The 26,472-nt window shown below is 32.7% G+C and overlaps 3 protein-coding genes across 3 annotated transcripts; 2 read left to right on the top strand and 1 right to left on the bottom strand.

The window, feature by feature from the left end:
* Positions 1-3,840: 3,840 nt before the first annotated feature.
* On the top strand, positions 3,841-4,794 carry LOC142618452 (zinc finger protein ZAT4). Its single transcript, XM_075791390.1, has one exon. The coding sequence runs from the start codon at positions 3,841-3,843 to the stop codon at positions 4,678-4,680; it is 840 nt and encodes a 279-aa protein (XP_075647505.1). The 3' UTR covers positions 4,681-4,794.
* A 7,046-nt stretch (positions 4,795-11,840) lies between these two features.
* On the top strand, positions 11,841-19,762 carry LOC142618933 (QWRF motif-containing protein 7). The gene is made up of 5 exons (XM_075791988.1): positions 11,841-12,545; positions 13,700-13,936; positions 15,051-15,140; positions 15,345-15,455; positions 19,502-19,762. Exons 1-5 carry the CDS (start codon positions 11,841-11,843, stop codon positions 19,571-19,573), a joined length of 1,215 nt encoding a protein of 404 aa, XP_075648103.1. The 3' UTR covers positions 19,574-19,762.
* Positions 19,763-20,570: 808 nt separating this feature from the next.
* LOC142619667 (uncharacterized) lies at positions 20,571-26,239 on the bottom strand. The gene is made up of 3 exons (XM_075792873.1): positions 24,361-26,239; positions 22,917-23,855; positions 20,571-21,218 (listed from the first exon to the last, which is right to left on the bottom strand). Exons 1-3 carry the CDS (start codon positions 26,099-26,101, stop codon positions 20,791-20,793), a joined length of 3,108 nt encoding a protein of 1,035 aa, XP_075648988.1. The 5' UTR covers positions 26,102-26,239; the 3' UTR covers positions 20,571-20,790.
* Positions 26,240-26,472: the final 233 nt, after the last annotated feature.

Raw genomic sequence — 26,472 nt, 5'->3', positions numbered from 1 at the left:
TTCCTAATAATACTAGAATGTATAAGTCCAAATATAAACACTATCACAAACAAATGTCTATTTATCAATGACGTAATATAGTTAATCAAATTTTATATTTAAATAAAAAGAAGTAAATGAATGGTATAAAAAAGATCATATTATATTAAACATTTCCATGATTGTACATGCTACCAACTAGTTTACCTAATTTTGTATTCTTACCACATCTTCTACAATGAATGGAAGTATGGGTGTTCACCAAACCGAAAAAACTGCACAAATTGCAAAAACCGCCCACAAAATGGTATAACCACACTGCACTGCAAGTAACAGTGCACCGCACTACATGATAAAGTGCAGTTTGCAATTTTATAATAAAAAAACTGCACAAACCGCACTACACCACACTCTATCTATATATTTATATATATTATATTCAATATATCATTAATATGTTAATAACCCTAGTTTTCAAAAAAAAAAAATAACCTTAGCAAGTGTTGATTAGAAAAGCCAGCCCAGAATGAAGAAAAATTAGCTCAGTAGTTTAAAACTTAGCCCAAAACAAAAGGTAAAATTTAGTTTTGAGCTAGGTAGAAAAGCCCAAAATTTTAAAAATATACCGGTTTCAAACCGCATCACACATGTAATCGCAAAAATAAAGTGTGGTGCAATTATGGTTTTGGCTAAATTTGAAATCGCACCGCACTGCTTTGTACCGCATATGTGACCGCAAAAATGAGGTGCGGTGCGATTATAATTTTGGCTAAACCGTACCACAAAGTGCGGTACTAAAAATTGTCCAAAATTGCACTGTAAACATCCCTAAATGGAAGTGTGTGTGTGTGTATATGTATATTTCCCCCCCACTTTTTTTTTGTTTTTTTGGATGGGATCTCCTCTTGCTTTTAGTATTTCTATGGGAAATTATTGTGTACTCCTGGAATTCCATAAATACGCACTCCCTCCTTTCACATGAATAATAGGTCTCACCATAAATTTAATTAGTGGGACCTACCATTCATGTGAGAGGAGGGAGTATACATTTATGATATTCTGAAGTACCTAATAATTTTCCTATTTCTATTTCATTTAGAAAACATAGATAGCAATCAACAATAGTTAACCAATTAACACTCAACCGGCTTATAAAGATTAAGTGTAACACTCAAAACTTAAAGTGAGATACCTTGTTGTATAATAAATCACAGGAGAGGTTTGTGTACTTTCCTTTACAAATAATAATGAAAAAAACCCCCTCAAAAAAGTAATAATGAAAATAAAGTGCTAAGAGTTTTGCATGGAGAGGGAAGCATCCTCAACCAAGGTTGAGGAATGCCCCCAATTTTCCTTTCTCATTCATGAAAATCATATAACCATCGTTTTGGTTTCAAGTGCATGCAAGCGGCACATAAATATAGTCAAACGCTTTGAACGTGATCTCAACTGTTTGCGGCTCAGCATTAGACTTTTTTCCTGCCATCGATCTATGACTCAAACGTGGCACATAAAATGAATGGCTTGACCCTAGTTTTTGAGTCGGGTATATATATCATTTAGTAAGAGACTACTACGTCAAGTTTTTATTTAAAATTTAATATATCATATTATATTTAATAATATCTCAATAAACTTCCAATTAGATTAGAATTTCAAAGGAGTATTAAAATTAATTGAGTGTAGTTGTACATATTTTTTAATATGTGATATGATAATATGACATATTAGGATTAGAATGAATAAAACTTCTACGCCACATCTTTATAGAATTTAATTGACCTATATATAACTTTAATCCATTTTTTCTTCTTCGTTTGTATATATAACTTAAAATTGAGTTTAGTTTACCTTTAATACTTTTTTAATTATAATATTCTTTTGTTTTAATGAGAAGAAACTATCATATCATCCACTAACTAAATAAAAATGTGGAAATTAAAATTCACTAACACTTGTCATTGTATATTTAAAACAAAAAGACATGTCCAATTAAAAAAGTATTGGAGGTAATCCAAACCCTTCAAAATTTACTCGAATATTTGAATATCAAACAGGATATTAATTGCTTATAAATATACCATAAGTCCCATTAAAAATTGCCCATAAATGTTGATTCTTGAGTGGCCACAGTCATCATCAATCGTCCGCGCGCAAGAGGAAACACATCACTTGAGTGCTCATACCAAGGGTTACTCGTTGGTATCATATTGCACGTGAGCTTTAAAATCAACAAAATTAACCATAAATTGAGTGAAGAGACGTTTTAATTTTATTGTCAGTGAAAGTCCCTCTTTTGAATAAGATCTTGGTAATTCTTTGGCACCATAGCATGTAAATTTTGAAGTTACATCGAGAAAAGCCATGTTTGTATTGTTGTGGTGAAATTTCTTTTTAGAATGATCTTATTTACAATCTTTAATCCATGTTCCCTGCATTAAAATCATGCTTTGTCTTTCTACATTTCATACTAAAGATTCGTTTGTGATGTGACCCATTATGGCATAATATAAATTTCAAGTTTTTATTTTTATTTTTTGGTTACGCACTATTTGTTGGTCATACCAATCTCTTATACTATCCTCTCCTGAATTTTGTAAGCAAATTACTTGTGATAAAAAAGAGAGTATAAATTGACAACAGCATTAACTTTTCAAAATTATAATTAAATTTCATAGAAAATAATTATAATTTAACTAGAACTTTAACTCATTGAATGGGGGAAAATCAATCTAGAGGTGATGACTGGATACATCCAAAGATGTGATGAAATGCAATGCAACAGATGACGAGTTTCTTGTTACAATACAATACGTTTTTTTATAACATGACATATATTTTAAAGTTGACAACTCAACATAGTTGATATGTTACTTACCAGTTGACGTGGATGGTTAAAATTGACGTGTCACATTATAATTGAATAATGAAACGTGGTCATAACAAGAGACATCCACATAATCAGAAACAAGAAATCACTAAATGATCATACTAATCTATTCTCCATTTTTGGGAAGGTTGTTTTTATTAAATTGGATTCAATTATGACCCATAGTATGAATTACTACTGAGATAGTGTTCTAATTGACTTGCCATTAGATTGTAGAAATTTTTTGATATTTGGTAAAAATGATAACTACACTATTTTTCTTTTAACTTCAAGGAGAAATATGCATTATACTTTTATTTATATTTTAATAGTTCTTGTTAGGATGAGAAATCAATCAATCCCAAAAACCAAAGAATTAGGGTAGCCTAATTTACAAGCCATCTAAAATAGTGAGTCAAATTTTGTTTAGTAAAACTCTATTGAGGTCATTGAAAGGAGAAACAAAAAAAATAGGAGAAAAAATACAAGCACAATCATATATATATATTTCTTTGAGAAACAAAATTTTGAAAACACATGTATTTCCTACCACATTCTATTTAATGTGAATTTTAAAAACATGAATTGTACTTTTTTTTTATTTTTTTTTTAAGCCGAACCAAACGGCTGCTCAATACATTTCCTTTTTCAACCAAATGAGAGATAATGTTGATTACCTATATCTGCACAAATCCTTCTATAGTAATGACTCTAGAGCCTTACCCTCTGATCATCCATCATATAACACACGAAACTCATCCAATGGTTCACACTCTATTTTGTAGGAATAGCCCATATCATATAAAGACACCTTAACTTTTGACACATTCATTCGGGACCTTCTGGTTTTTTGCCCTTTTGGTTATGGAATACTTGTCACCTACTCCTTTTAAGTCCCCTCACTGAGTGTACTTGCTCTCCTTGAGATTTAGAGAGAGAGATATAAAGGGTGAGAGTTAGAGAGAAAGTTTTCATTTTTTTTTTGTCAAACAATGGAGAAGCATAGAATCTGCAAGATCTGCAACAAGCGCTTTGCTAATGGGAAAGCCATGGGAGGTCACATGAGATCTCATCTGGCAAAGCTACCCCTTCCTCCAAAGCATGAAAACTCAGTCCCAACCGAGTCAGCTCAGACTCTTTCACCATCTTCATCCACCTCTCTTAATTTTCACCATAGAAACAACACGATGCAGTCTTACAGATCCATCAATGGTGGTGAGCTGTCGACCAAGGAGGCTACTTTTGATGGAGAAAGTGATACGGACTCTCACCTCAAAAACACAACTCGCATAAGATCCAAACGCCCTCGTAAAATTGAAACTGAACCAGTGAAGTTTTCTTCTGAAGAAGTGGCTATGTGGCTTCTAAAGCTCTCTAAAGATGAGTGGACAAAAGGAAAAGAAAAGTTTCAACAAAAAGTTGAAACTTTTAAAGAAGATGATGATGTTGAGGAAGAGAAGGAGGAGGATTATTCACTATCCAAGATTCGCAGGAAAAGTACTAAGTTCAGGTGTGAGACTTGTAGGAAAGTTTTTCCATCTTATCAAGCTCTTGGTGGACACAGAGCTAGTCACAAGAAAATCCGGAACAGTGATGAGGATGATGATAATGAAAATTTTGTGGTTGATGAGAAAGTTTTTGAATGCCCATTCTGTTTCAAAGTGTTTGATTCTGGTCAAGCATTGGGTGGGCATAAGAAGGTGCACTTCTCCAACTTAGGCAATGGCAATGCTAATGCTAGAAGTTCTGCTAGAAACAAGTTGATAGATCTTAATTTACCGGCTCCTGTAGATGAGGATGAAGCTATCTCAGTTGTGTCCAATGCAGCATAAGTAGTAGTTTAAAGTTCATGAAGCAAGTTAGAGGTATAATTTTCATGCTTTTTTTTTTATTTCCTTTAGTTTGTACATACACATATATGTGATCTGAAACTCTTTAGATCATTTTGACAGTTTCATACAGTGGGGTTTCTTTTGGTTTTATTTAAATGTTTTGCTTTAGACCATTATCAAAATCTTTGTTACTTTTTTGTTTCCTGAATAATTTCTTTGTTACTTGGTAATGTGGGCATGAAATTTATGCATCTAAAATGTTGATAATTTGATAGTGCTTGTGAAAAAGGCTAGAAGTGGCCATAAAGATCATGGCTTTCTATGTTTTCTAGGAGTTTCATGGAAAGAGGTTTTAAGATGAGGAGTTTGCGGTTGTTTTTTGCGTGCAGATGTTTAAGCTAACTGTTCTCCATTATTTTCTCGTAGAAAAAAGAAAGAAACAAAAGGTTATTAGAGAGAGAGAGAGAGAAAGTCTGTATGACAACCTTTATGTATTTGTTTGGACTTTGGATATGGGATTAGTTCCTACCTGTCACCACACCCTTTATAGTTTTGTACAGTTGGGTCTTGGTGATGAAGAAGTCAAGAGGTCGAAGCTCTATATGCTTTCCTAGTTTTCCTTCTTATCTCTTTTATCCTCTGAATTTGATGCTATATAGTGCAGCCACAATCAATCATGACTTGTGGACCAATCACATATTGTCTTGTCACAAATCACAATTGAAGGATTTCAATCTAACCAAGCCCATCAAACCCACTCCTACCCATTGATCTTACTCTTTAATTTTTATGTTATTTATTTGCTTCAATTATGGAAGTGAAAGAGACAGACTTGGGAGAATATTAGAAAAAAGCAAAACCCCACACTTCTTTTTTTCCTTTTTTTGATATGCTAATTGCTAAGCCACCCTTTAATTCGTGTGCATAAGTGCATTTGATACACTAATATTTTGAAAACAATCCTATTCAACAACTAGAGTATTAGGCTTTCTAAATTTTTGACATTGATTTTGGGCTAAATTGATTTACATCCCTTTCAATTGTTACCCTTTTTAATGTCTAGCAGATGGTTCCTATTATATGTATCTCTTGAAATATTACAATAATGTTTTACTTTTTTGTTTTTGGTTTTTTGAGAATACAATATTTTGTTTTTATACTTGATCAATCTGTGTCAGTATTTAACATGGATCCAAAGTGTTCTTATAAAAAAAAAAAAAAAAAACATGGATCCAAAGTGCTTTTCACGTTTTAAATTGTTTTATTAAATAAGGCATTAAACACGACCCATTGTAAAAGACTCCCACTTGTTTAAAATTGTGGAGCTTTAAATAAAAATTGAATATTGACTCAGCAATTTTAAATAGATGAGAGTTTTTTACTGGAATAGTGAACAAATGATGTGGTCCACTATGAGGACCATATAATTTCTTGCTAATTAGCTCATAGCCAATTTAGACATTTTCTTAATGCTTTTTAAACATTATTCTATAATAAATGTTTAGGAGAAGCATAAATCTAATCAAGTATAAGAAATTATTTTCTATACCCTTAGTATGATAATCACTCCACAAGTATAAATACTCGTGAAGTGTTAGGGTAAAGGTCAGAGTTTAAGTTTTCAAAAATAAACTTCACACACATATACACTTAAATTAGGTTAAAGTAGAATTTCTATTTTGTATAATATATATATATATATATTCTATACCCTATCTACTACACTTCCTTTTTACATAAATTTGGATTCAATGTATGAAACTTGTACACAAAATCTACCTTTAAGTGAGATAAATGTGTAATACATTAAATATACAGAATAATTTCATATAAGATAAGTATATAACTAGTATCCAAGTCCTCATGTGACTCCAACCTTTCACAAAGGAGACTTTGAGCCCTATGGATGATTTCCTACCGTTTTCAAGAATCACTAATTTTGTACTTCCAAACCACCTGTTACCCATGGTTTTCATTAATGACCTTTGTCACCTCTCCTACCAGTCATAACATTTTGTGGGATATAAAGATTGGCTAACTTGTGTCATACCATTTGATCTTGTTTCCTCTTGAATTGCACATTTTCCTGCAAATGCTCACTAATTTAGTTTCTTAATCCCAGCAAATTCTCCCTAATTTTAGTAAACGATATGGCTATATTTCCATTTCAGTTTTTCTTATAAGAACCGTAACATCTATTTCTGAAGAACTTTGACGTTATGTTTCAATTAATTACTTTTTTCAGTATTTGACCATTTGTTTTCAATTACTATATTTTAATTGTCTTACATTAATGATCCTGTAATCCCAACCATGACTATAGAAAGTATGGTCTTATGGAATGGGAGGAAATCATAAATTAGTCATCATCATAATTCATTAGAGTGGATGGGGATGGGGTTCTCTTTAATTTAATTTTTCTTTTCTTTTTCTTCCTTTTAATACTTTGATTTACATTGGTAGATTTCAGTTTTCTAACTAATTTCTTTTACCAAAATTATTTACTTGATCAATATATGTAAATTTTCAAATTATATGTGAGCAAAAGAAAAAACCTAATATGCAAATCTTATAGAGAGAGATAGAGAGAGAGAGAGAGAAAAAAAAACCCCTATTATGATATGTTTGGCCAATCCTCTTGACATTGATTTTTTTTGGATGATATTGATAGTTAGATCAGAATAGCTCTAATTTTAGGCTCGAATAGACCAATTAGCACAACTTTTCATTCTTTTCTTAAATCTTTTCCTTATTCATATTACCTATATATATATATATATATATATATATATATATATATATATATGATATTTATCTTTTTTATTGCTGCAACATTATCCCATAACCCACAATAAAAATAGTTTTCTAAGCTGTTCAAAAAATAATCTAGAATCCGTCCTCTTTCTATAACCTACTGCGATTCATTTTTTCACAAAGCTTTTCTTTTGATTGTTTAAGTTTCTACTACGTTTTCCATGCTAAATGCTCAACCCTCCCTCTCTTTACTCAGGCTTTCCTGCACTCCCTTCTTCATACATTTCCCAACATTTATGTGATTTTCCAGTATGCCATGTCTTGCTTCTCTCATTCTCGTACTCTTCCTTCCTCTATTTGATTTTTTTTTTGTTGATAATTCAATAGTCAAGGAAGAATTTAATTTGAACTCTAGACATTTCTATTGAACCTCAATGAATATTAATTAAGCTACAAGACTTTTGGTTTTAATTTTAAATGCGCACAATTACAAAACATTTTATGGAAAAATATCCTTTTATCAAAACCCCTAGTGAGACAGTCAAGGCTGTTACATACCTTTGCAAGAACTTCAAAGGTGATATGGTGTACATAGGTGGGAGGGTTTGGGCCACTATCTTTATCATTGTGCATCCTTATCCATGAGAAAAATTCGTTTCAATCTTAGCTACCAACCTTTTACTTTCAAGACAACTAGTCATATTTACTTACAACAACTAAAAAGAGAGATTTGAACCGTAGTTCTCCTAATAAAAGAGAACATATAACACCACTGAGCTATAAAACTTTTGACCAAACCACTATATAATTTTGGTGAAGTATTTCTTGCATTTTTATGAAACTTTGGTTACTACTTACGTAACAAATTTTATTTTTTGGAGAAAATTTATGTAACAGATTTAAAAGTGTTATATATATAATTTCAGAAGAAAATGACATGGCATGCCCCCACATGGTAAAGCATGGACCTTGCCACAGACTTAAGTGCTCATGCGTGAGCAACTAGCTAGGCGTGTTTAAGATAATGCCAAATTGTTTTAATCTAACCTAATAATAATAAATTTAATGGGCTTTAGTAATAGTATTTCGGATGTATATTGTATATGATTATATTCTATATATTGTATTCCATGAAGTAAAAGAAATGGAAAAGAAGTAAAGAACACAAACTAATAATAAAAGGGATTTCGTTGACATACTGTCTTCTTATTAACCGGTGGACGGAGACTAATTTTCCAAATCACAAAATCCCTCATAAGTAGGAATTTATAAGTTAGTTCGTAAAATGAAGTCAAATTTTTTTTTTTGTTGAGAATATATATTAAGTATTAACACATACATGGAGAGAAGGTCTTAAAGAAAATAAAGTCGACTTTTATATAACAAAATCTTTCAACATATTCATATTACCATGCAATTTTAAAGGAATGATTTAAACTCAGATATCTCTATTAGAAATATGCTAATTGTTAACTAAGTGAGTTACAAAACTTTTATTAGAAAAAAAATCATTTTGGCATTATTTGACATTAAGGGTGCGTTTGGATACCGCTTATTTTGCTGAAAACTGAAAATTAAAAAATGGAAACACTATAGCAAAATGAATTTTAAATATATGAATTGTGTTGTGGGACCCATTTTTAATTATAGTTAGGTGAAAAAGATGTGTAGGTCTTGTGAACAGTGCACTAGATCCACAAACAGTGTCATTCCAGTGAAATGTGTGAACGTTCAAAGTGGTAGTGGGTCACGTGCATAGTGCACGGGACCCACTGACAAACGTGATGGAGGGCTTCTCAGTAAAAAAAAAAAGAAAAGAAGCTAAAAACACAAATGCAAAAATTGAAACACTATCCAAACGCTGCTTAAACTGATTAAAGTGCCAAAAAAATTAGCGTGGTCTCAATTATTACTATCTTTTGTTTAGGCTTCGAATTTCATTTTGACACAAGCTTTCTATTCAACTTATACATACTCATATGTCTTCTATTCTTTGATGAGTGTAGAATGAATCGATTAAATTGAGTTGTCAAAAGTATTTAAATTAGTGAGTTGGACCAGTTGGTAAATTTTGGTATCTTTGAATAAGGGACTACGTTTGAATCTTAGCTACACCCAAAATCAATTACTATATCCTGACTTGATGGTAAAAAACAATAATTATAGAGCAAACGTCACACGTTTAATCATATTATATATGTATAAAAAAAATTATAAAATAATTCAATTTTCCTAGTCAAAAAATTAAGGACATACATATGGTGGATCCAAATCATAGTCCATTTTCTATTGCCCATAGGATCTTGAATTTGTAAAATTGAAGCTTCATCTCTTTCTGTGTTCATTGATTTGTTATAAGTATATCTCATAACCAAACCCTCACTATTGAAGCTAGAAATAATGATCAAGGTGAAGAGTATCAGCATGACAGATCTTGCTTTAAAGAGAGTGTGATGATTTGGCCATGATGGTGATGGTACTTCTTGGAATGGCTCCAAATGAGGAAGCAGCTATTCCCAAAACAGTACTCATGGCTCTATTCCCAAAACGTTATACAGTTTTTTAAATAATTTTTTATACACAACTATACTTTTATCAATCTTCAACAAATAAGTTTTTAGTAAAAAATTAATCCTAACACCCAGATGTGATAAAATAACAATTTAGAGTTGTTGAGCCTCATTTATGATTGTATAGGATTAAATTTACATTAAAAAAAAAATCTTGTTTGTTTGTCCCACCTAACCCTCCGCAAAACACCAAAAAAAAAAAAAGGAAAAAAGAATTGCGTTTGCCACTTTTAGTTCATGAACTTCCTTTAGAGTTTAGTCAGCTGTTGTTTCATTTTTGTCCCTTAATTTGGCTGAAAAAGGACCGATCCATTCGTCCAAATAAAACTTAATTAACATATACTAAAATGGCAAACCATAAAAAGATATCGTATTAATCTTTAAATATTTGTGTCTACTTATAACCTTTTACAAAAAATTAAGGATATATATGGCAACAAGGAAAGGTGAGGCTAGATCATGGTGTCCCGTCCCTTATTAAAGTTAATAAGATGAGAAAAACTGTATGAGATGGGAATAGGATTGGGTGGAGACATATTGTCATTCTCAAATAGGTGACTCTAACATTGATGATAGAGAGATGGGTCGGAGGGGAAAAAAACAAGAGTGCTGGCAATGATAATGTTGAGAAAGTAAAAGAAGTGAGTGTGATGAGAGATGATAATAGAATATATATTAAAAAGAATATAATAAATAATATATGTAAATAAAATTATATATATATATACACACACACAAAGACTTTCCCTATTTGGGATCTTCATTTTTTTTTGTTCAAAAATGCCTCTACACCCATATGTTTAAGTAGAGACAAAACTAAACGACAATTTAGTAAAAATACAACTTTAACTCTGGTTAAAATATTGCCTAAAAAATATGGTCATTCTCCTATTGATTTTCAAATTGCTTTATCCACTTATAAATTAGATTCTTAAAAAAAAAAATTATATAAAATAAAAACACAAGTAAATGCATAATATTAATGAGAAAAAGTGTAAACCCCAAATTATAATGAATGAAAAATTATGATACTAAAAAAAAAAGTCTTAATGTCTGTGCAAAGCTCGTGTGATGAAGCTAGTATATATAGGAATATAGTTCATTAATATCTTCGAAACTTCAAAAAATAACCTATTGTGGAATTGAAAATAATTTAACATTCTTCATTTGTTTCAATGAAAAATCTTACTTGAAAATAGTTTTCTGTATTATTTAATATTAGTATGTAGTATTTAAAAAATTGGTTAAAGAAAAATTATTTATAGCCAACGAAAAAGTATAACTTATTTTTTAGTAGTTGGTTTCTAATAGAATTTTTTAGGAAAATAATTGAATCTCAATTCAAGTTAAATATGGGAGATTAGGAGATAATTTTTCAACTCATTTAAAATCATTACCAAACATTAAAAAAAAATTATATAATTTTATAAATTTTTTTTAATAATAACTCATTTTCTAAATACGTTAAAACAAGCTAATTAATTTCCGCTTTCTATGTATGCTCTTTATTATTTTGTTTTGTTTCTAAGAACCCATCCATACTTTTTTTTTTTTTTACTGAATAGAACCCACCCATGCTCACAAATTCAACAACACAAAGCCATAGAAGTATAGAATTTTCCTTCGTGGAGGCCTTGACTAGGGATTATTTTTGCATGGCGTACGTGTTGACATGTTAGTCATATATTAATTGCTCAAAGACGTGCCCTCAACTTCACATTTCTTAGACCTTATTACCACTTTTTATATCTCCTTCAAACCCTCTTACCAATATCTCCAACATAATCTAACCTCAAAACCTCACCACCAAAAAACAATAACACAAAACACAAAAATATGGAAACCACTCAAACTCGCCGCCGCCTCTCAGTCACGTTGCCACCATCGCCTCCGCCTCGCCTTCCACGAAGCCGAAGTACATCTACAACTACAACCACAACCACAACTATTCCAGCCACCACACATACACTACACCAGAACATTAGTAATTCATGCACACCAAAGTCAAGCCCAAGAGTACTACCAATCATCACATCCCGCCCCAAATCAACATCAAAATCAAGAATATTGTTCAACAAAAAAGAAGAGAACATAAACCCTTCTTCAATCTCCATTTCAAGGACCCAAAAGAAGCAGCAGCAAGAGAATAACAACAACAACAACAACAAAGAAGGGTTAGGTAATAAGTTGTTATTGCAGCGTGCAGGTAGTACTAGTCCACGCACTAATAATATCATTGGTGCAACAAAGGGAGCAAGGTCAGTCACGAATTCTCCGTCTGCGTGGGCTTTATCGCCGGGACGGACTTTGGGGAGTCCGGTCATGAGGCCTGAGTCACCAGGGTCTGGTGGAAAGAGAGTTAAAAGTGGTGGTGGTGGTGGTGTTAGTGGGGTTTTGAAGTACTTCAAGCAGAAGAAAGTTTCAAGATTACAAGAGGAAGAGTTTCATAGGTTTCGGGTTATGCATAATAGATTGTTGCAGTGGAGGTTTGTGAATGCAAGAGCTGAGGCCGCCATGACTGGTGTAAAAAGAGTTGCAGAGGTAAGCTGTCTATTTGCATCAGCTTATTTTTATTGGTTTAATTTTAGTACTTTAAAACTATACCGTGTAAACTAGATTGATATTTAGAAAAATAAAAAAAATAAAAAAATTGTACTTAACTAACCAAATAAATAAAATAAGTTTAAAAATAAGCTAAATAATTATTATTCATATATTCAATCACCTAATGATTAGAACTGGCCTCGAGCTTAATTATTTAGAATGTTTTTGGTCAATGGTCATATATTTACAAAAGAAAAATGATTAGAACTCACGAATAATGCTTCTCTCTCTCTCCTTTATTTTTTTTAATTAAGCTTTAATTTTTACGGTTGGTTCGGCTCAAAACATGCACTAAGAAATTTGCCAATTGAAGTACAAAACTACTAATGCTTTCTTTTCAAATATTCTTTCTAGAGTAAAAGTTCCACAGTTTCTAAGTTGTAAAAAGTAAAATCCATACCTAGATTCTGTACTCGTAGGCCTTTGACCCGTCTACATGATATATTACTTATGGATTTTTGGAGGTTTAAAATTAAATGTCTCTCAAGAAAAACACACCATGACTTCAAGAAAAAATTTTAAATTTCAGAGGTCATTTTATTTGAAACGTAATTATAGATTTAAATTGTACTATTAATTTAAATCTTACATTGAAAATTAAATAAATTAATGTGTACAACATTTTACACATTATTTAATCTATAACGTAAATCTTAAATTATTAGTACGTACAATGCTAACTAAAAAATTTCCTTCTTTGAATCATCTTTGTGTAAACCATATTATGATATATTGTGGCTTCACTAGTGATAACAATGAAATGGCTCCATACTTTGTAGTGTCAAAATTTAACTTGGTTGAATCAGTAACTCTATAAACTCAAGTTATTGTATGTTTCTTTTATTGCAAAGTAACAATATTTGCAATGGTTTTTCATATCATTTGGATTCTAGAAGTTGTCTATTCTAATGTTTCCCAGCTGATTCATAAGTTAAAAGGCAAACGCCTACGAGCAACTCAATTCGAAGAATCATCTTTAGAGATATTGGGTTGTTTTCAAAATTTCAATACAGTTTGCAAATTGCAATGAGAAATTTATTTGAGGATATGGCACGTCTTTTTAACTTGTCTTTTTTTAAAATTCTTTTCAGGGTAAAATATTTTCTGTGTGGATTAGAATCTTGAAAATGAGAAAAATCATATTAGAAAAGCGAATTGAAATGCAAAAGTTCAAACTTGAGATCAAATTACATCAAATTATCAACCCACAGATTTTACTTCTCAATCAATGGGCAAAGTTGGAGAAAAAGAATCAAGAATCAGTTAGCAGAGTGGTAAGAAAATTATCAGGAATATCGGTCAGGCTTCCTTTAGTCGAAGGTGCTAAGGTACTACCTTTTTTTTTAATATTTTTTTTGGTAATATCTACATATGTCATGTGTGTGTGTAAATATATATATATATATATATATATATATATATATATATATTCCTTTTCATCTCTCCCTCCCACCTACTTTCTTTCTTCTAGTGTGCTTGGATAGAAATTATTCTACTCTGCGTTTGTGTTTCTGCTGTTTCGCACCTTTTTTTTTAGCTGTGTTTTGTTGCTTTTCTATCCGTGCACTGTTCACACAAGCAAAATAAGTTGTGGACATTGCACACCAGTAAATCCCATATACTGTTCACGAAACCCACAAATCTCCCACGACACTATTTATATATTTAAAAATTATTTTACTATAGTAATTTTAGTTTTCAATAAAATAATCGGTATCTAAACGGATCCGTATAATATTCTCTTAACCAAAAATAAAATAATCTCTAATCTTTGTTAGGGGAATGGAGGGTTGACATAAGCATAAAAGATGTGCTCTTGACTTTATATATATATATACTATAAAGCTCAATAAATAACTTTTTAACTGATGTATTTCTTAATGAATCAATTATTAGATTATATTTTCTTGTTGTACCTTTCACACTTAACAAAATTTGAAGAGATCAAAGATCAAAAATTACCTTATTATATATAAAAAATGACTTATTTATTTTAAAATTATAAACAAAACATGAGTTTATTTATTTTTATATAAGATAGAATTTCTACTCTAACCTAATAAAAATGTGTAATTTAACTAAGTAACTTTTAAAACATTAATCTAGTAAAAAAATTATTGATTGAATAGTAAAGTATTAACAAAAAGCTATCATGTGGAACTTGATTGTGTCACTATAAATTATTACCCACAAAACCAGTTTAAATTGTTTCCTTCGAATTTGAATGGTAGTTGAACAGGAGAATAGCCTCTATCTCATGGCATTTTATATTTCTATATATGCAGACTTTTGATGAAATGTTATTTTTATTTCTTCCTCAATCCCCTTCCTATTAAATTTTCATTTGTTCTAAAAATTTAAACTATTAGAAAAAAGAAGAAGTAAATTTCATCATTTAATTATAGTTCTAACACTTTTCTCCATTCCCAAATCATATGGTAGGCTGATGAGGAGTCTATCTACCAAGCTTTGAGCATAGCCGTGGGAGTTTTGGACGGCATTGAAGCATCGATTGCCAAATTCTTTTCAAAGGTTCAATTTTCACTTGTGATCGTAACTGTCAAAATATATTAAGTACTCCCACTTTCTTCATCTTTTGGGGCTATATTTTCTTGAATAAATTCAACAGTTGAATCCACTGGAATTCAATTTGGTATCCTATCCAAATTGAAAACCTCAATAGTATAAGTTTAATATTGGACAGGTCAACTAATATAAATTTCGGTTATATTTCAGCAGATTGAGACAGTCCTTTTTATTCTTACAGAGCTCAGAAGCACATTTGAACTAGAAGATGAGTTTCTGGAGGAACTGGAGATGGCTATAGCCTTGGTTTCTACATTATTGGTAAGCCTAGAATCTTTCACCTTCAATACTTTTTTTCTTTTTTCTTTTAAAGGTGCTTGTCTCTCTATGTGCATTTAAATAAGAGTAGTTACATATAAGAAATGCGCATTACTTTTGTTATTATAATTTTTTCAGTATAGATGCGATTAGATTTGAAATCTATGATTTTTACTTCAAGATAATTGCTCTTTACCATCCTCAATATTGAAGGTATCAATAAGTTTCTTTTTGTGGTAGATAGGTTTTCATAAAAGATAGAAAAACATATAAAAATACCTTTTATTTTATTTATAACAATAATTGCCTATGAGTTTTTAATGAAATCAACTCATTTGTCAGCTCTATAAGATACTATAATTAATATTCATATGAAAGGATATTTGAACCGAAATCATCCTCTGTCCAAGAGTTGGATAAAGACTTTTTTTTTTTTTGGTTTTGTTGTTGTTGTTGTTTTTTTTTTGTTTGTATATATAAAATGATCCAACCACATAGAGATGCTAGACAAACCACCAAACATATGGGTATACTCTCTTTTTTAGCAGCATAGGAGAGAACTAAGAAACGAATAAGAGCTTGGATTAGGCTTTGATATCAAATTTGAGGTTCTGGACAGTTAAAATCCACAACAATTGAGGCCCAAATGAGGAAAACAACGTTACTATAGTGCTAAAACCAGTTCCACATTGATTTTAAAATTTTAAAAAGGCAGGCCCAATTGAAATATTGATAAGCATACAAATGAGGATGCCCAAATGAGGAAATAATGCATAGTTAGAGTGACTACAAGCCTACAACCACCCTCCGCTTTTGGCATTTGAAACGTGTAACCTAAGGCCATAATCACCAAAAAGATTAGCCTCTGAGCATGCGCTCGTGCTTGTGCTCGTATTCAGAGACTCTTCTATTTTTTTTGAAAAAAATTAAAAATTTGCATCCATTATAATTTGGGATTATTATATTTTTCAATCATAAAATACCTAGAGATGTGATGAAAAAAAATACCTAGGGGTGTGATTAGTGTTATGCATTTGTGGATAAAAATTTTATGATTAGAAAATGTAACAATCCCAAATTATATGATGCTATGAACATGTATATATGGGGTATGTATTTGTGCATTATATGTATGTGTGTGTATGGACCCCATGATTTGGTTCATAATGATATATTTTTAACCAAAGATTTCAACATCTAAAATTACATCCAATTGACACTGGTGCTAAACTACTAATAACATAGTACAACTTTCAATGTTTGATTAACACTCCCTTGAAGACAAAAAAAAAAGAAAAAAAGAAAAAAAAAGGCTAAAGAATTCATCAAGAAAATTGGGCGTTACTCACATAGGTTTCAACCTCCATTCTTGAACAACTTTTTATTGCTACACTTGTTAAAGGCTTCCACTACAAACAACTGCTCCATTTGCTGGTTTTTGTTTTGCTTTGGTTTGGGTAGCACAATCACCAAAATGTGGAAATAGTTATGGAAACAGGCTTTTGCTTGAGAGACTCATGGTGGTTGGAAACATTTAGATGTAGTGTGATAACTAATAAGCATAACCAGTTAAGAGTAGTAGGAGGTTATGTTAGAGGGAAGTTTTTGTTTTGGAGTGGGAGACTAACTAAACGTGTTTGTGCGGTTGTTTGTTTTTGTTTTTGTTTGTTTTTTTTTTTAAAATGAAAAATATCAAACGTGGGTTGCCACTTGCCAATATGGATAATAGTGGGTTTTGAATTATACAATGGATTTGTGTGACCTATTTTCAAGGGTGAGGAATTTTTTTTAGAGAGTTTCGACCTATGACGTCCGCTTCCGATAATAGCTCTTTATTATCAGAGCAAGACACCAATCAGTTTTTGGTGTAGGCGGGGATTGAACCCCAGATCTCTTATGCAACCATTAGAGACTTTACCAGCTGAGTTAACTAGAACCCACCAAGGGTGAGGAATTGAGTAATTAATTGGCAAGCTTTTTTTTTTTTTCCTTAATCATTGAATTATTAAATTTAAATTACTTATATACCCTAAGTGATTTATCTGTCTAAAGTAATGTTTTTGTAAAAATTAAGGGTTATCTAGAGAATTTAGTCATCAATAACTAAATTGTGATTGTGGGAGAGTGGTTATTTGAAATTTTAGCATTTTGAACATTAGTATATTACTTGATTATTTTTTTATTGAAGAGTTTTTAAACTTGTAGTTATCCACAAATTTGAAAGAAAAAAAAAACAAAAAAATTAGCCCGGTAGGCTTTTTTTGATAGAACGTGGGATAGAATTTATTTTATTTTATTTCAAATTAGGAACGTGGGTTGTTAACCTTTTAATTTAAAAAAAAAAAAAACAGGGTAGATAACTTTTTTGATAGAACGCGTTTTTTTTATTTAATTAGGTTTTTATTTTTAATTTTTAAAAAGAAGTTAAAAGCAGTCGAAATTGTAATCAAACCTGTATATGTCTATATAGTTTTTTTTTTTTTTGATATACTTGAGGATGTTCTTTTATAAAAAAAAAAAAATTGATTTGAAGATAAATGTGAGGATATTTTTTTTAAAGGAAAAAAAAACAACAATGAACATATAGATGTTTAAAGAAGCGAGTTAGTAGGAGAGTGATCCTATTTTGTAGGAAATGTTTTTAGTGAGACTTAGAGATATATTTTTAAATTGTTACCCTCAAGATTTGCCTCTACTTAAACGTAAGCTATAAGAGTATTTTTGAACAAAAAAAATCCAGTCCAAACAGGGAAAGTTTCTTAAATAGTAGTATAGATAAAGTAATTATAAAAACACGTGGATTTTAATTTAAATTTTCTACGAAAAAAATTTATTTTACAATGTTTTCTTTTTTGTTGGGTTAAGTGACAATTTGTAAGCAGTAGACAATTATTGACAATATTTTTATTTTCCCAACACTCACAACTTATTATTTTATTAAGTTAAGAAAAAAATATATGAAATAAGTTATCTAGATTTTTTATTTTTCCTTTTCTTTTTGGGATGAAAAGAAACATGCAGGATTCTACAGTTTAAACTTTAAAGTAAGTCTCTTAGAGTAAGCAAATACTTTAGAGTCCAAACACCAGTCCTTAGTCTTCAAGTTATACATATTTTTTGATATTTTAGAATGATGGTAAATAATATATATAACATTAAGAAAGAGACTATAAATTCAAATTTTGTTGTAGTAGTTATAATAATAATAATAATAATAATAATAATGTAAAAGCAAAAGTGTAGCATTTATCTTTCCTAAACTTCTGTTGAGTCGCATTATAATAGCATTTTGGTCAATTTCAGTCCACTTCAAAAAAAAAATAATGTCAATAAAAAACACCAAAAATAATAAAATGATGTATTTGTAAAAATAGAAAGATAGTAAATACTTTTATAATTTATTAATTTTTTAGAAAAAACCAATTATCTACAATAAAAATTAAAAAATAAATTATACATCATACCACATTTTAAAATAATTATATATTCACTTGCAGACGTGTCCTGAGCGTTGGCCACTGGTAAAAATAAAAGCTAAGTCCTATTGGGGCCTGGGTCAAATAGTCTTCAATGGCCCGGATGAAGGGTCATGTGGACACAAGAGACCCCAGCTTGACTGAGACTTAGCGATTAATCATAAAAAGAATATTATCATTACGACATTACCCCAAGTTCCACTAGTAGTGTTTGAGGACCTTGATTAGCGTTTGGGATTGTCTGTAGGCAAATTCTAAAGAGAATGAAATAAAGTAAAAATATCACATGCATATATATCTGTTTGAACCTTTTTTGGGGTAATTATCAGCTTGTTGAAATATATATATATTTTGTCCTTTCAAAAAGTTAGAAAAAGATTAATTGAAGAGGCATTAGCATAGCCCTTGTGCACTTAAAGGCTCAACCCATTTACATTAAAATTCATAGGGGTAGCAACCATGATATTAATAATGTTTTCAAAACTGTTTCTAGAAAATCCAATAACCATTAAACCATAGTTGTAATGCTATTTTCAAAAGCCTCACTTTTGTTTTTTGAGTCTCTCTTAACAGGCAAAGGAGGAAAGTGTACAAGTACATCTCATCCAAGCTGCAAAGGAGTCAAGGAGAGGCCAAGATCACTGAAAATAAGCATGTATGATCTATATACATATGTAGCAAAGTGTATTATAGAAATTTGATATTTTGTAATAGGTTTCAGCTAGCTTAACTGGTAAAGTCTCTGATGGTTAAATAAAAGATCTGGGGTTCAATCACCGCCTACACCAAAAACTGATTAATGTCTTGGTTTGATGATAAGAGCTATCATCAGAAGCGGACGTCATAAGTTGAAACTCTCTCTCAAAAAAAAAAAGAAAGAAAGAAGAAATTTAATATTTTGTAGACAACTTCCATTCTTCATGTTAAATGAGTTCTTTGTTAAAAATTGGGTTAATTTTATGATCACTTTGCCTTTTTTATGTCTCTTTTTAATTTTAAATAAAGTTTACCACTAAATTGGATTGGAGGAATTTTCTTTAACTCATTATGTAATAGTTATAAGACCATCCACGTGTTTAAAATTGCATAATTCATCAAATCATTTGAACAAATCACATGACTAGGTCATATAAACAAAATTACCTGTGGGTACTTGTTTGATTTTCCATAGAGGGTTGTAGGAACTTTAAAGGACTGTCCTTTAATTTTGCAACATACTTTCTAGAAGTACGAGTAAAACATGCACATTGATCAGGAATGAATGACCACCATAAAAATAATTGGAACAATGGCTTGCATACTCTAATTTTTATCAATAATCGAAATAGGATTATTAGGACCTCCACAGCATCCAGTGATGTTAAAATATGTAATACTTTTTGCTATTTTCCTCAAAACTCTCGTTGTTTCTTCTTCATCCCTTTCGCTTTCTCATATTAGTTTGATAGGAAATTTAAATTTGTCATTGTTTTGTAACAAGGATAGAGTACAAGAACGTAAAGTGACATCAATCTATAGCTAGTGCAGGGTACGGCCAGTCCTCCACACATATATATGTACTTCACTTGCTACTTTTACTATTCAAATGGTGCTTCTAATGCTTTAAATCTTCTTACATTTGGTACATACATTAGTCCATGGAAACCATCACTTAAAGTCTTTACACCCTTGATATTAATTATAAGCTCGAACACACAGAAAGTTATAATTATAACAATATTGTAGCAAGTAGAGTAAGAAAACATGAACATTGAAAGCCAAAAAAATAAAGAAAAATCACTTCTCCTATACCAATCCCCCCACAATTTTAAAAGTAACAAAAGAGAAAAAGAAAAGGAAAACCAAGTAAAATTAGTCATATATTAACATTCAACCGCTGGTTTTTCTGCCATAGGAATTTCACCACCACCACCACAACTAATAACATTATCCCGACCGCCACCGCCCACCCTCTCAGGCAATTTCCTCTTTGGCTTAGCTTCTTGCAGCATCAACACAACATCCCTCATGGAAGGTCGGTCCGCGGGGTTACGACTAGTACAAAGCAATGCAATTCTAAGCATTTGCATCATCTCCTCCCTGACTGGTGAACAAGCTGCCCCAGCATTTTTGTCCAAAATGTCAATTACACCTTCCTTAGTCTTTATCTTAGACCTCACCCAATCCACAATGCTATTCCCATCACCAAATTCAGCATCCACTGATCTTTTACCACTTAAAACCTCCATCAATACCACTCCATAACTATAGATATCACTCTTTTCATCAACTTGAAGTGTATAAGCATATTCTGCAAGAAAAAAAAAATTGTTAGTTTAGTAATTAAGCTCAACTATAAAGTGCTTATATCCAAATCAATAAATTTATAAATACAATATTTTTTACGAATATTTAGATAACAAGTTAAAACTTAAGAATAATAGACAATAAACTAATGTCAATGATAAAGCCATATGAAAATTACTAATAATAACGTATCACTCGGCCAAGTATTATAGTATTAATACGTCCAAATGCATTATTTGTGTGTTAAGAAAACGTTGATACTTTGACTTGTGAATATTTGCTACGATATTCGGGTCAAGTCAAGATTAGACAAAATTCTGTGGGCCATAGTAATTATGAGGAAACCCTTCCAAAAACGACTTGTGAAAAAGAAAAAGTGGAAATAAAACAAAAAGAAAAAGTGAGACACACACCACGCGCAATAGTGCGCCATGAAAACAGTACAGAGAAGAAGAAAATTCAATCTCTGCGTCTGTATAAAGAAATAGTAAAAAAATGAGAGGCTTACAGGCCAATGCAAATTGTGCACCACTATCAGAAATAAATAGCATTAACCAAAGCTTAAACACACAACCATGCACTGTAGTATTAGCTATTAACCACAATATGATAGAGAAAAACAAGGGTCACTCACTCACTGGATTACATTTTGGACTAACTTGGCCTATAAAGGAGGTGTGTATCAGCATTCAGCAACAAAAACAAACCAAAAACAAACAAAAGAAACCGAAAGTGTTACAGCCAAAAAAAAAGTGTATATTATTAACCTTCATGATTTGGGTAATCCATCTAAAAGAAAAAGGTTAGATTTACATTAAGCGTAGAGAAACTTTGACTTTATGGAGCAAAAGAAAAACATGGAGAGGACCTTGAGTCATCTCTGTTCAGTATTTGAGGGCCTAAACAACAAGGAAAGACAGACAAGAAATGGGCACTAGTCTAATCCAATAATAACCAAAAAGATTTTTGTTTTTTTAAATAATTGAGCTTTGGATATATATATATACATACATATATATATATATATATATATATATATATATATATAAGTCTGGGTTTTTCTTTTTTTCTTTTTTCTTGGTGTGTGAACTAGTGCAATCAAAAATAGTTGGGAGACACAACTTACTTTCTTTGTGTCTTTATCTCTATTTCACTAATTATCACATTCACTTCTAGATGTAACACTCTCCTTATCTTTACTCATACTTTAACATCGAATCCTATGAATGACATAGACAGAGTTGACACTTTGACATGCTATTGTGCATGCCAGTTAGCCAGCTATTTCGTCACCCAACAAAAAGAACTAAGCAAACATTCTGAAAACAACAAACCCACCTCACAGAGAATAAAAAATAAATTAAAAAAAAACATATTCACACTAACAGTGATTAAGAATTATCAACCCCTAATTCATTAATGTACACCAAAAGTCAAAAGTCAACATCCCGTACACTCTTGGCGCACAATAGCAACTAGCAAGCTTTCGTCATCCACCAAAAGAAACAAAGAAAAGACAGTGTTAACATTAGTAGTATTTGGATTGTTATGATGATACGTGTTTTAAATAATCAGGTAGATTTTACCACATAGAAGTAGACACGTGGCAAGTTTTGAACATATGTACGTATCAATCGTATCAGATTCAGTGCATTACAGTATTGAATCTAAGCTGTATTTAAAATTTAACAAAAAAATTCACCTGGTGCAATGTATCCATAAGACCCAGCAATCACCGACATGGACTCATCGCTCTGGATCAACTTAGCCACACCAAAATCCGCCACCCTGGCTTCCATCTCACCGTCCAACAAAATATTACTCGGCTTAAGATCGCGGTGCACGATCACAGGGTCACAATCATGGTGAAGGTAACAAATCCCTTGAGCCACGCCTAATGCAATCTTGTACCTTGTAACCCAATCAGCCACCAAATTCTCACCCTTGTTTTTTGCATGCAACAAATCATCCAAATTTCCATTAGGCATGTACTCATAGAGCAACATGGTACACTCCCTATTGCTACAACACCCTAACAATCTCACTATGTTTCTATGCCTCACGTTCCCCAACACATCCACCTCAGCCAGCACACCTCTCCTTTTTCTCACATTTTCAACCTTGTGTTTGCCCCACAACTTCTTCACGGCTATGATCTCGCCACCTGGCATCTCAGCCTTGTAAACGGTTCCAGTGGACCCCATCCCGAGTATCTTATCAGTTGCATCCAAACACTCCAACACATCATCAGCCGTGAAATTCAGCCTCTGAAATGCAGTCAATCTCCACGGTCCGACAATCTCACGGTCGTTGTTGCTCCCATTGCTAAATCGACGGCTGTAATTCGCATGGAAACAACGGGTCCCAGCTGCTAACACAAATAAGCCTATTCCAAACGCCAATGCTATGATCCACACGATTGCTCCTGCTGTGCGTTTTGGCTGTTGCTTATTATTTGCCTCCACGTCACCATTTGCATATGTGTCAGTTGCACAGGGCTTCGCTAATATTCCACCGCAGAGTCCTTCATTGCCTGAAAACGACGACGGATGGAGGTTCGGGAATATTGTACCAGTCGTAGGAATTGGTCCAGTTAGCAAATTGTATGCAACATTAAAGCTCTCCAACGTGGATGCATTACCTGTTAATTACAATTAAGACAAAAAAAAGTTATTATTAGAAAAAAAAATCTTAGCATTTGAAAAATATGGATAATCCAAAATCATGAAGATCAATTGTTGGACACTTTCGGTTTCTTTTGTTTATTTTTGTTGTTGATATTTGACCTTTGTTTTTCTTTCTTTTTTCTCAAATTGGTTAATATTTAATATTACAATGCATGGTGGTGTGTTTATTGTGATTTTGTGTATGCATTTTCAATGGTTCAGTTCCTAATTAGCTAAAATCATGTTTTAACTCATGATTTCAGTTCAAAAAAAATGTGCATTTAATTAACAAGATAAGACAGTCTATTATATACACCTTTTTATACATTCCATTTTTTGAACCGAAATTATGAGTCAAAACATGATAAACTAAAACTATGTTTCAACTCACGATTTCAGTTCAAAAAAATGTTGCGTCTTAACTGTTTAACATAATTCAAAATAAAACAAAGATTAGAGATTTTAGTATGAGGCAATTACCGAAATTTGAAGGAATGGTGCCAGTGAGATAATTGTGAGAGAGATCAACATCAGTGATAGAAGGAATGGTGGAGATCTCCCATGGAATAATCCCAGTCAGTGAATTTCGGCTGAGATTCAAAGAAATGAGCTTTTCGCAGTGTCCGATATCCCAAGGAATCGAACCGTTGAGATAATTGCCTTGTAGCTCAAGCTTGTACAGACTCGGACAACCACTCAAAAAGTCCGGTATTTTTCCGATAAGTTTCGCCGAACCGGCCGAAAAGATATTCAAATTCGTCGCGTTCCACAGATTATCGGGCAAAATGGCGTCGAATTGGTTCTCCGAGATGTTCAAATACTGCAACTTCACTGCATTGCCGAGATCTTCAGGAATCGGACCCGAAAAGTTGTTATTGCTCAAGTCCATGAACGTTACGTTCGGCGAGGATCCGAAACCGTGAGGAATTGAACCGTTGAGCCGGTTATTTTGGATCCGAAACCGAATTAAAGAAGTACAAGCGGTTAACGATTTCGGTAACTCGCCGATAAGCCGGTTCTCGAAGAGAATGAGCTTGAAGAGCTTGTTTCCGAGACAGAGATTTGGGGGTATCGGACCGGTGATCGAGTTCGACGACACGTCCATCCACTGTAACTTGCCGTTTGACCCCAACCTCTGAGGCAAAGTGCCGTTTAGCGAGTTGTTCCATAGTTTGAACATTTCGAGGTTCGGTAAATCCCCGATTTTTTCCGGTATTTCGCCGATAAGAAAGTTATTCATCAAGCCCAACTGGGTAAGTTCCTTCAAATTCGCTAACTCGGAAGGAATCGGCCCCGAAATTCGGTTATCGGACAAGTCCAAAGCCTTCAAAGCCTTCAAATTCCCGAAACTTTCCGGTATTTCGCCCGAAATCTGATTCTTGAACAGCAACAACCCTTCCAGCTTGGTTAAGTTTCCGATTTCGGGTGCAAGAGTGCCCGATACGTTACCAGTAGAAATGTCCAAGTACGTGAGATTGAATAGCTGCGCGATTTCTATAGGCAATGGACCCGATAACTGGTTGTACCCGATTTCCAAGCGTTGAAGCTGAGTCAAAGTGCCCAATTGAAACGGTATCGTACCGTTCAAAAAATTCCCAGCTAAATACAAAACCTTCAACCTCGGAAAGTTGCCGTAGCTTTCTGGGATTGTACCTTGGAAGTAGCTTCCGCCGAGGTTAAGTTCTTCGAGGAATTTAAGGTCTGTTATGTCTTCTGGGAGTGGACCTGTGAAGCTGTTACTATAAGCGTTGAAGCCACGTAGGAAAGTTAGCTTTGAGATTCCAAATGGGAAGGTGGAGTTGAAGTTGTTGTGGCTGATGTCGAGGAATCTGAGGTTGCGGAGTTCGAAAATGGATTCTGGGAATGGTCCGTCGAGGTTGTTTCGGCTGATGTTCAAGCGGGTTAAGGTTGTCAAGTATCGGATTTCGGGTGGGATTGTACCGGAAAGGTTTCGGTGAGAGAGGTCGAGCGTGTTGATCTGCGGCGAGTTGGGGTGGCATTTGACTCCAGACCAGGTGCACCAAATTGGGTCTTGGAGATTGGTGGTTGGGTTCCAATCTTGGAACGTGTTGAGTGGGTCTGTGAGGTTGGATTTTAGAGAGAGGAGAGAGACGAGTTGGGGAGGTGGCGGTGGCGGCGGAGATGATGGGGCGGAGAGTGATAGGGAAGTGAGTGTTAATGTGATGAATGTTAGAGAGAAAATAAAGAGTGGGACTTTCATGGTTGTGGTGGTGGTGGTGGTGGTGTTGGTGTTGGGGTTGGGGTTGAGAAGTGAGCTGTGTTGAGAGTGGTAGATTTAAGGGAAGTGAGGTTTTGATGAGAAAGAGAAGCTCTTTTTTGGAGTGCTGGGTGCAGAGGGTGTTTCATGATGATGATTATGTTTTTTGCTTCAGTGGATTTTGTTGGTGGTGGCCATGAAGAAAAAGAGAGAGAGAGAGAGAGAGTGTGTAACTACTACCACTTGTTGTAGTTGTAGTAGTACTTGTTTCTTAGACTTCAAATATCCCTGTACTTCTAAAATATAGGAGTGTCTTTGTCTCTCTTTTTTATGTTATTTGCATTATACCTATACTGTTAAGAATAGGACTATTT

Source organism: Castanea sativa, chromosome 12 (assembly GCF_040712315.1).
Source record: "Castanea sativa cultivar Marrone di Chiusa Pesio chromosome 12, ASM4071231v1".
Lineage (NCBI taxonomy): Eukaryota > Viridiplantae > Streptophyta > Magnoliopsida > Fagales > Fagaceae > Castanea > Castanea sativa.
Note: the sequence above shows the minus strand (reverse complement) of the source record. Positions and strands in the feature narration are given on the sequence as shown.

Coding starts and splice junctions, on each gene's coding strand:
- LOC142619667 (XM_075792873.1), bottom strand. CDS start 26,101: ATGAAAGTCCCACTCTTTATTTTCTCTCTAACATTCATCACATTAACA. Junction 23,856..24,360: donor CACCATTCCTTCAAATTTCG/GTAATTGCCTCA, acceptor TGTAATTAACAG/GTAATGCATCCACGTTGGAG. Junction 21,219..22,916: donor TTATGGATACATTGCACCAG/GTGAATTTTTTT, acceptor TTTTTCTTGCAG/AATATGCTTATACACTTCAA.
- LOC142618452 (XM_075791390.1), top strand. CDS start 3,841: ATGGAGAAGCATAGAATCTGCAAGATCTGCAACAAGCGCTTTGCTAAT.
- LOC142618933 (XM_075791988.1), top strand. CDS start 11,841: ATGGAAACCACTCAAACTCGCCGCCGCCTCTCAGTCACGTTGCCACCA. Junction 12,546..13,699: donor GTGTAAAAAGAGTTGCAGAG/GTAAGCTGTCTA, acceptor AATTCTTTTCAG/GGTAAAATATTTTCTGTGTG. Junction 15,456..19,501: donor CCTTGGTTTCTACATTATTG/GTAAGCCTAGAA, acceptor CTCTCTTAACAG/GCAAAGGAGGAAAGTGTACA.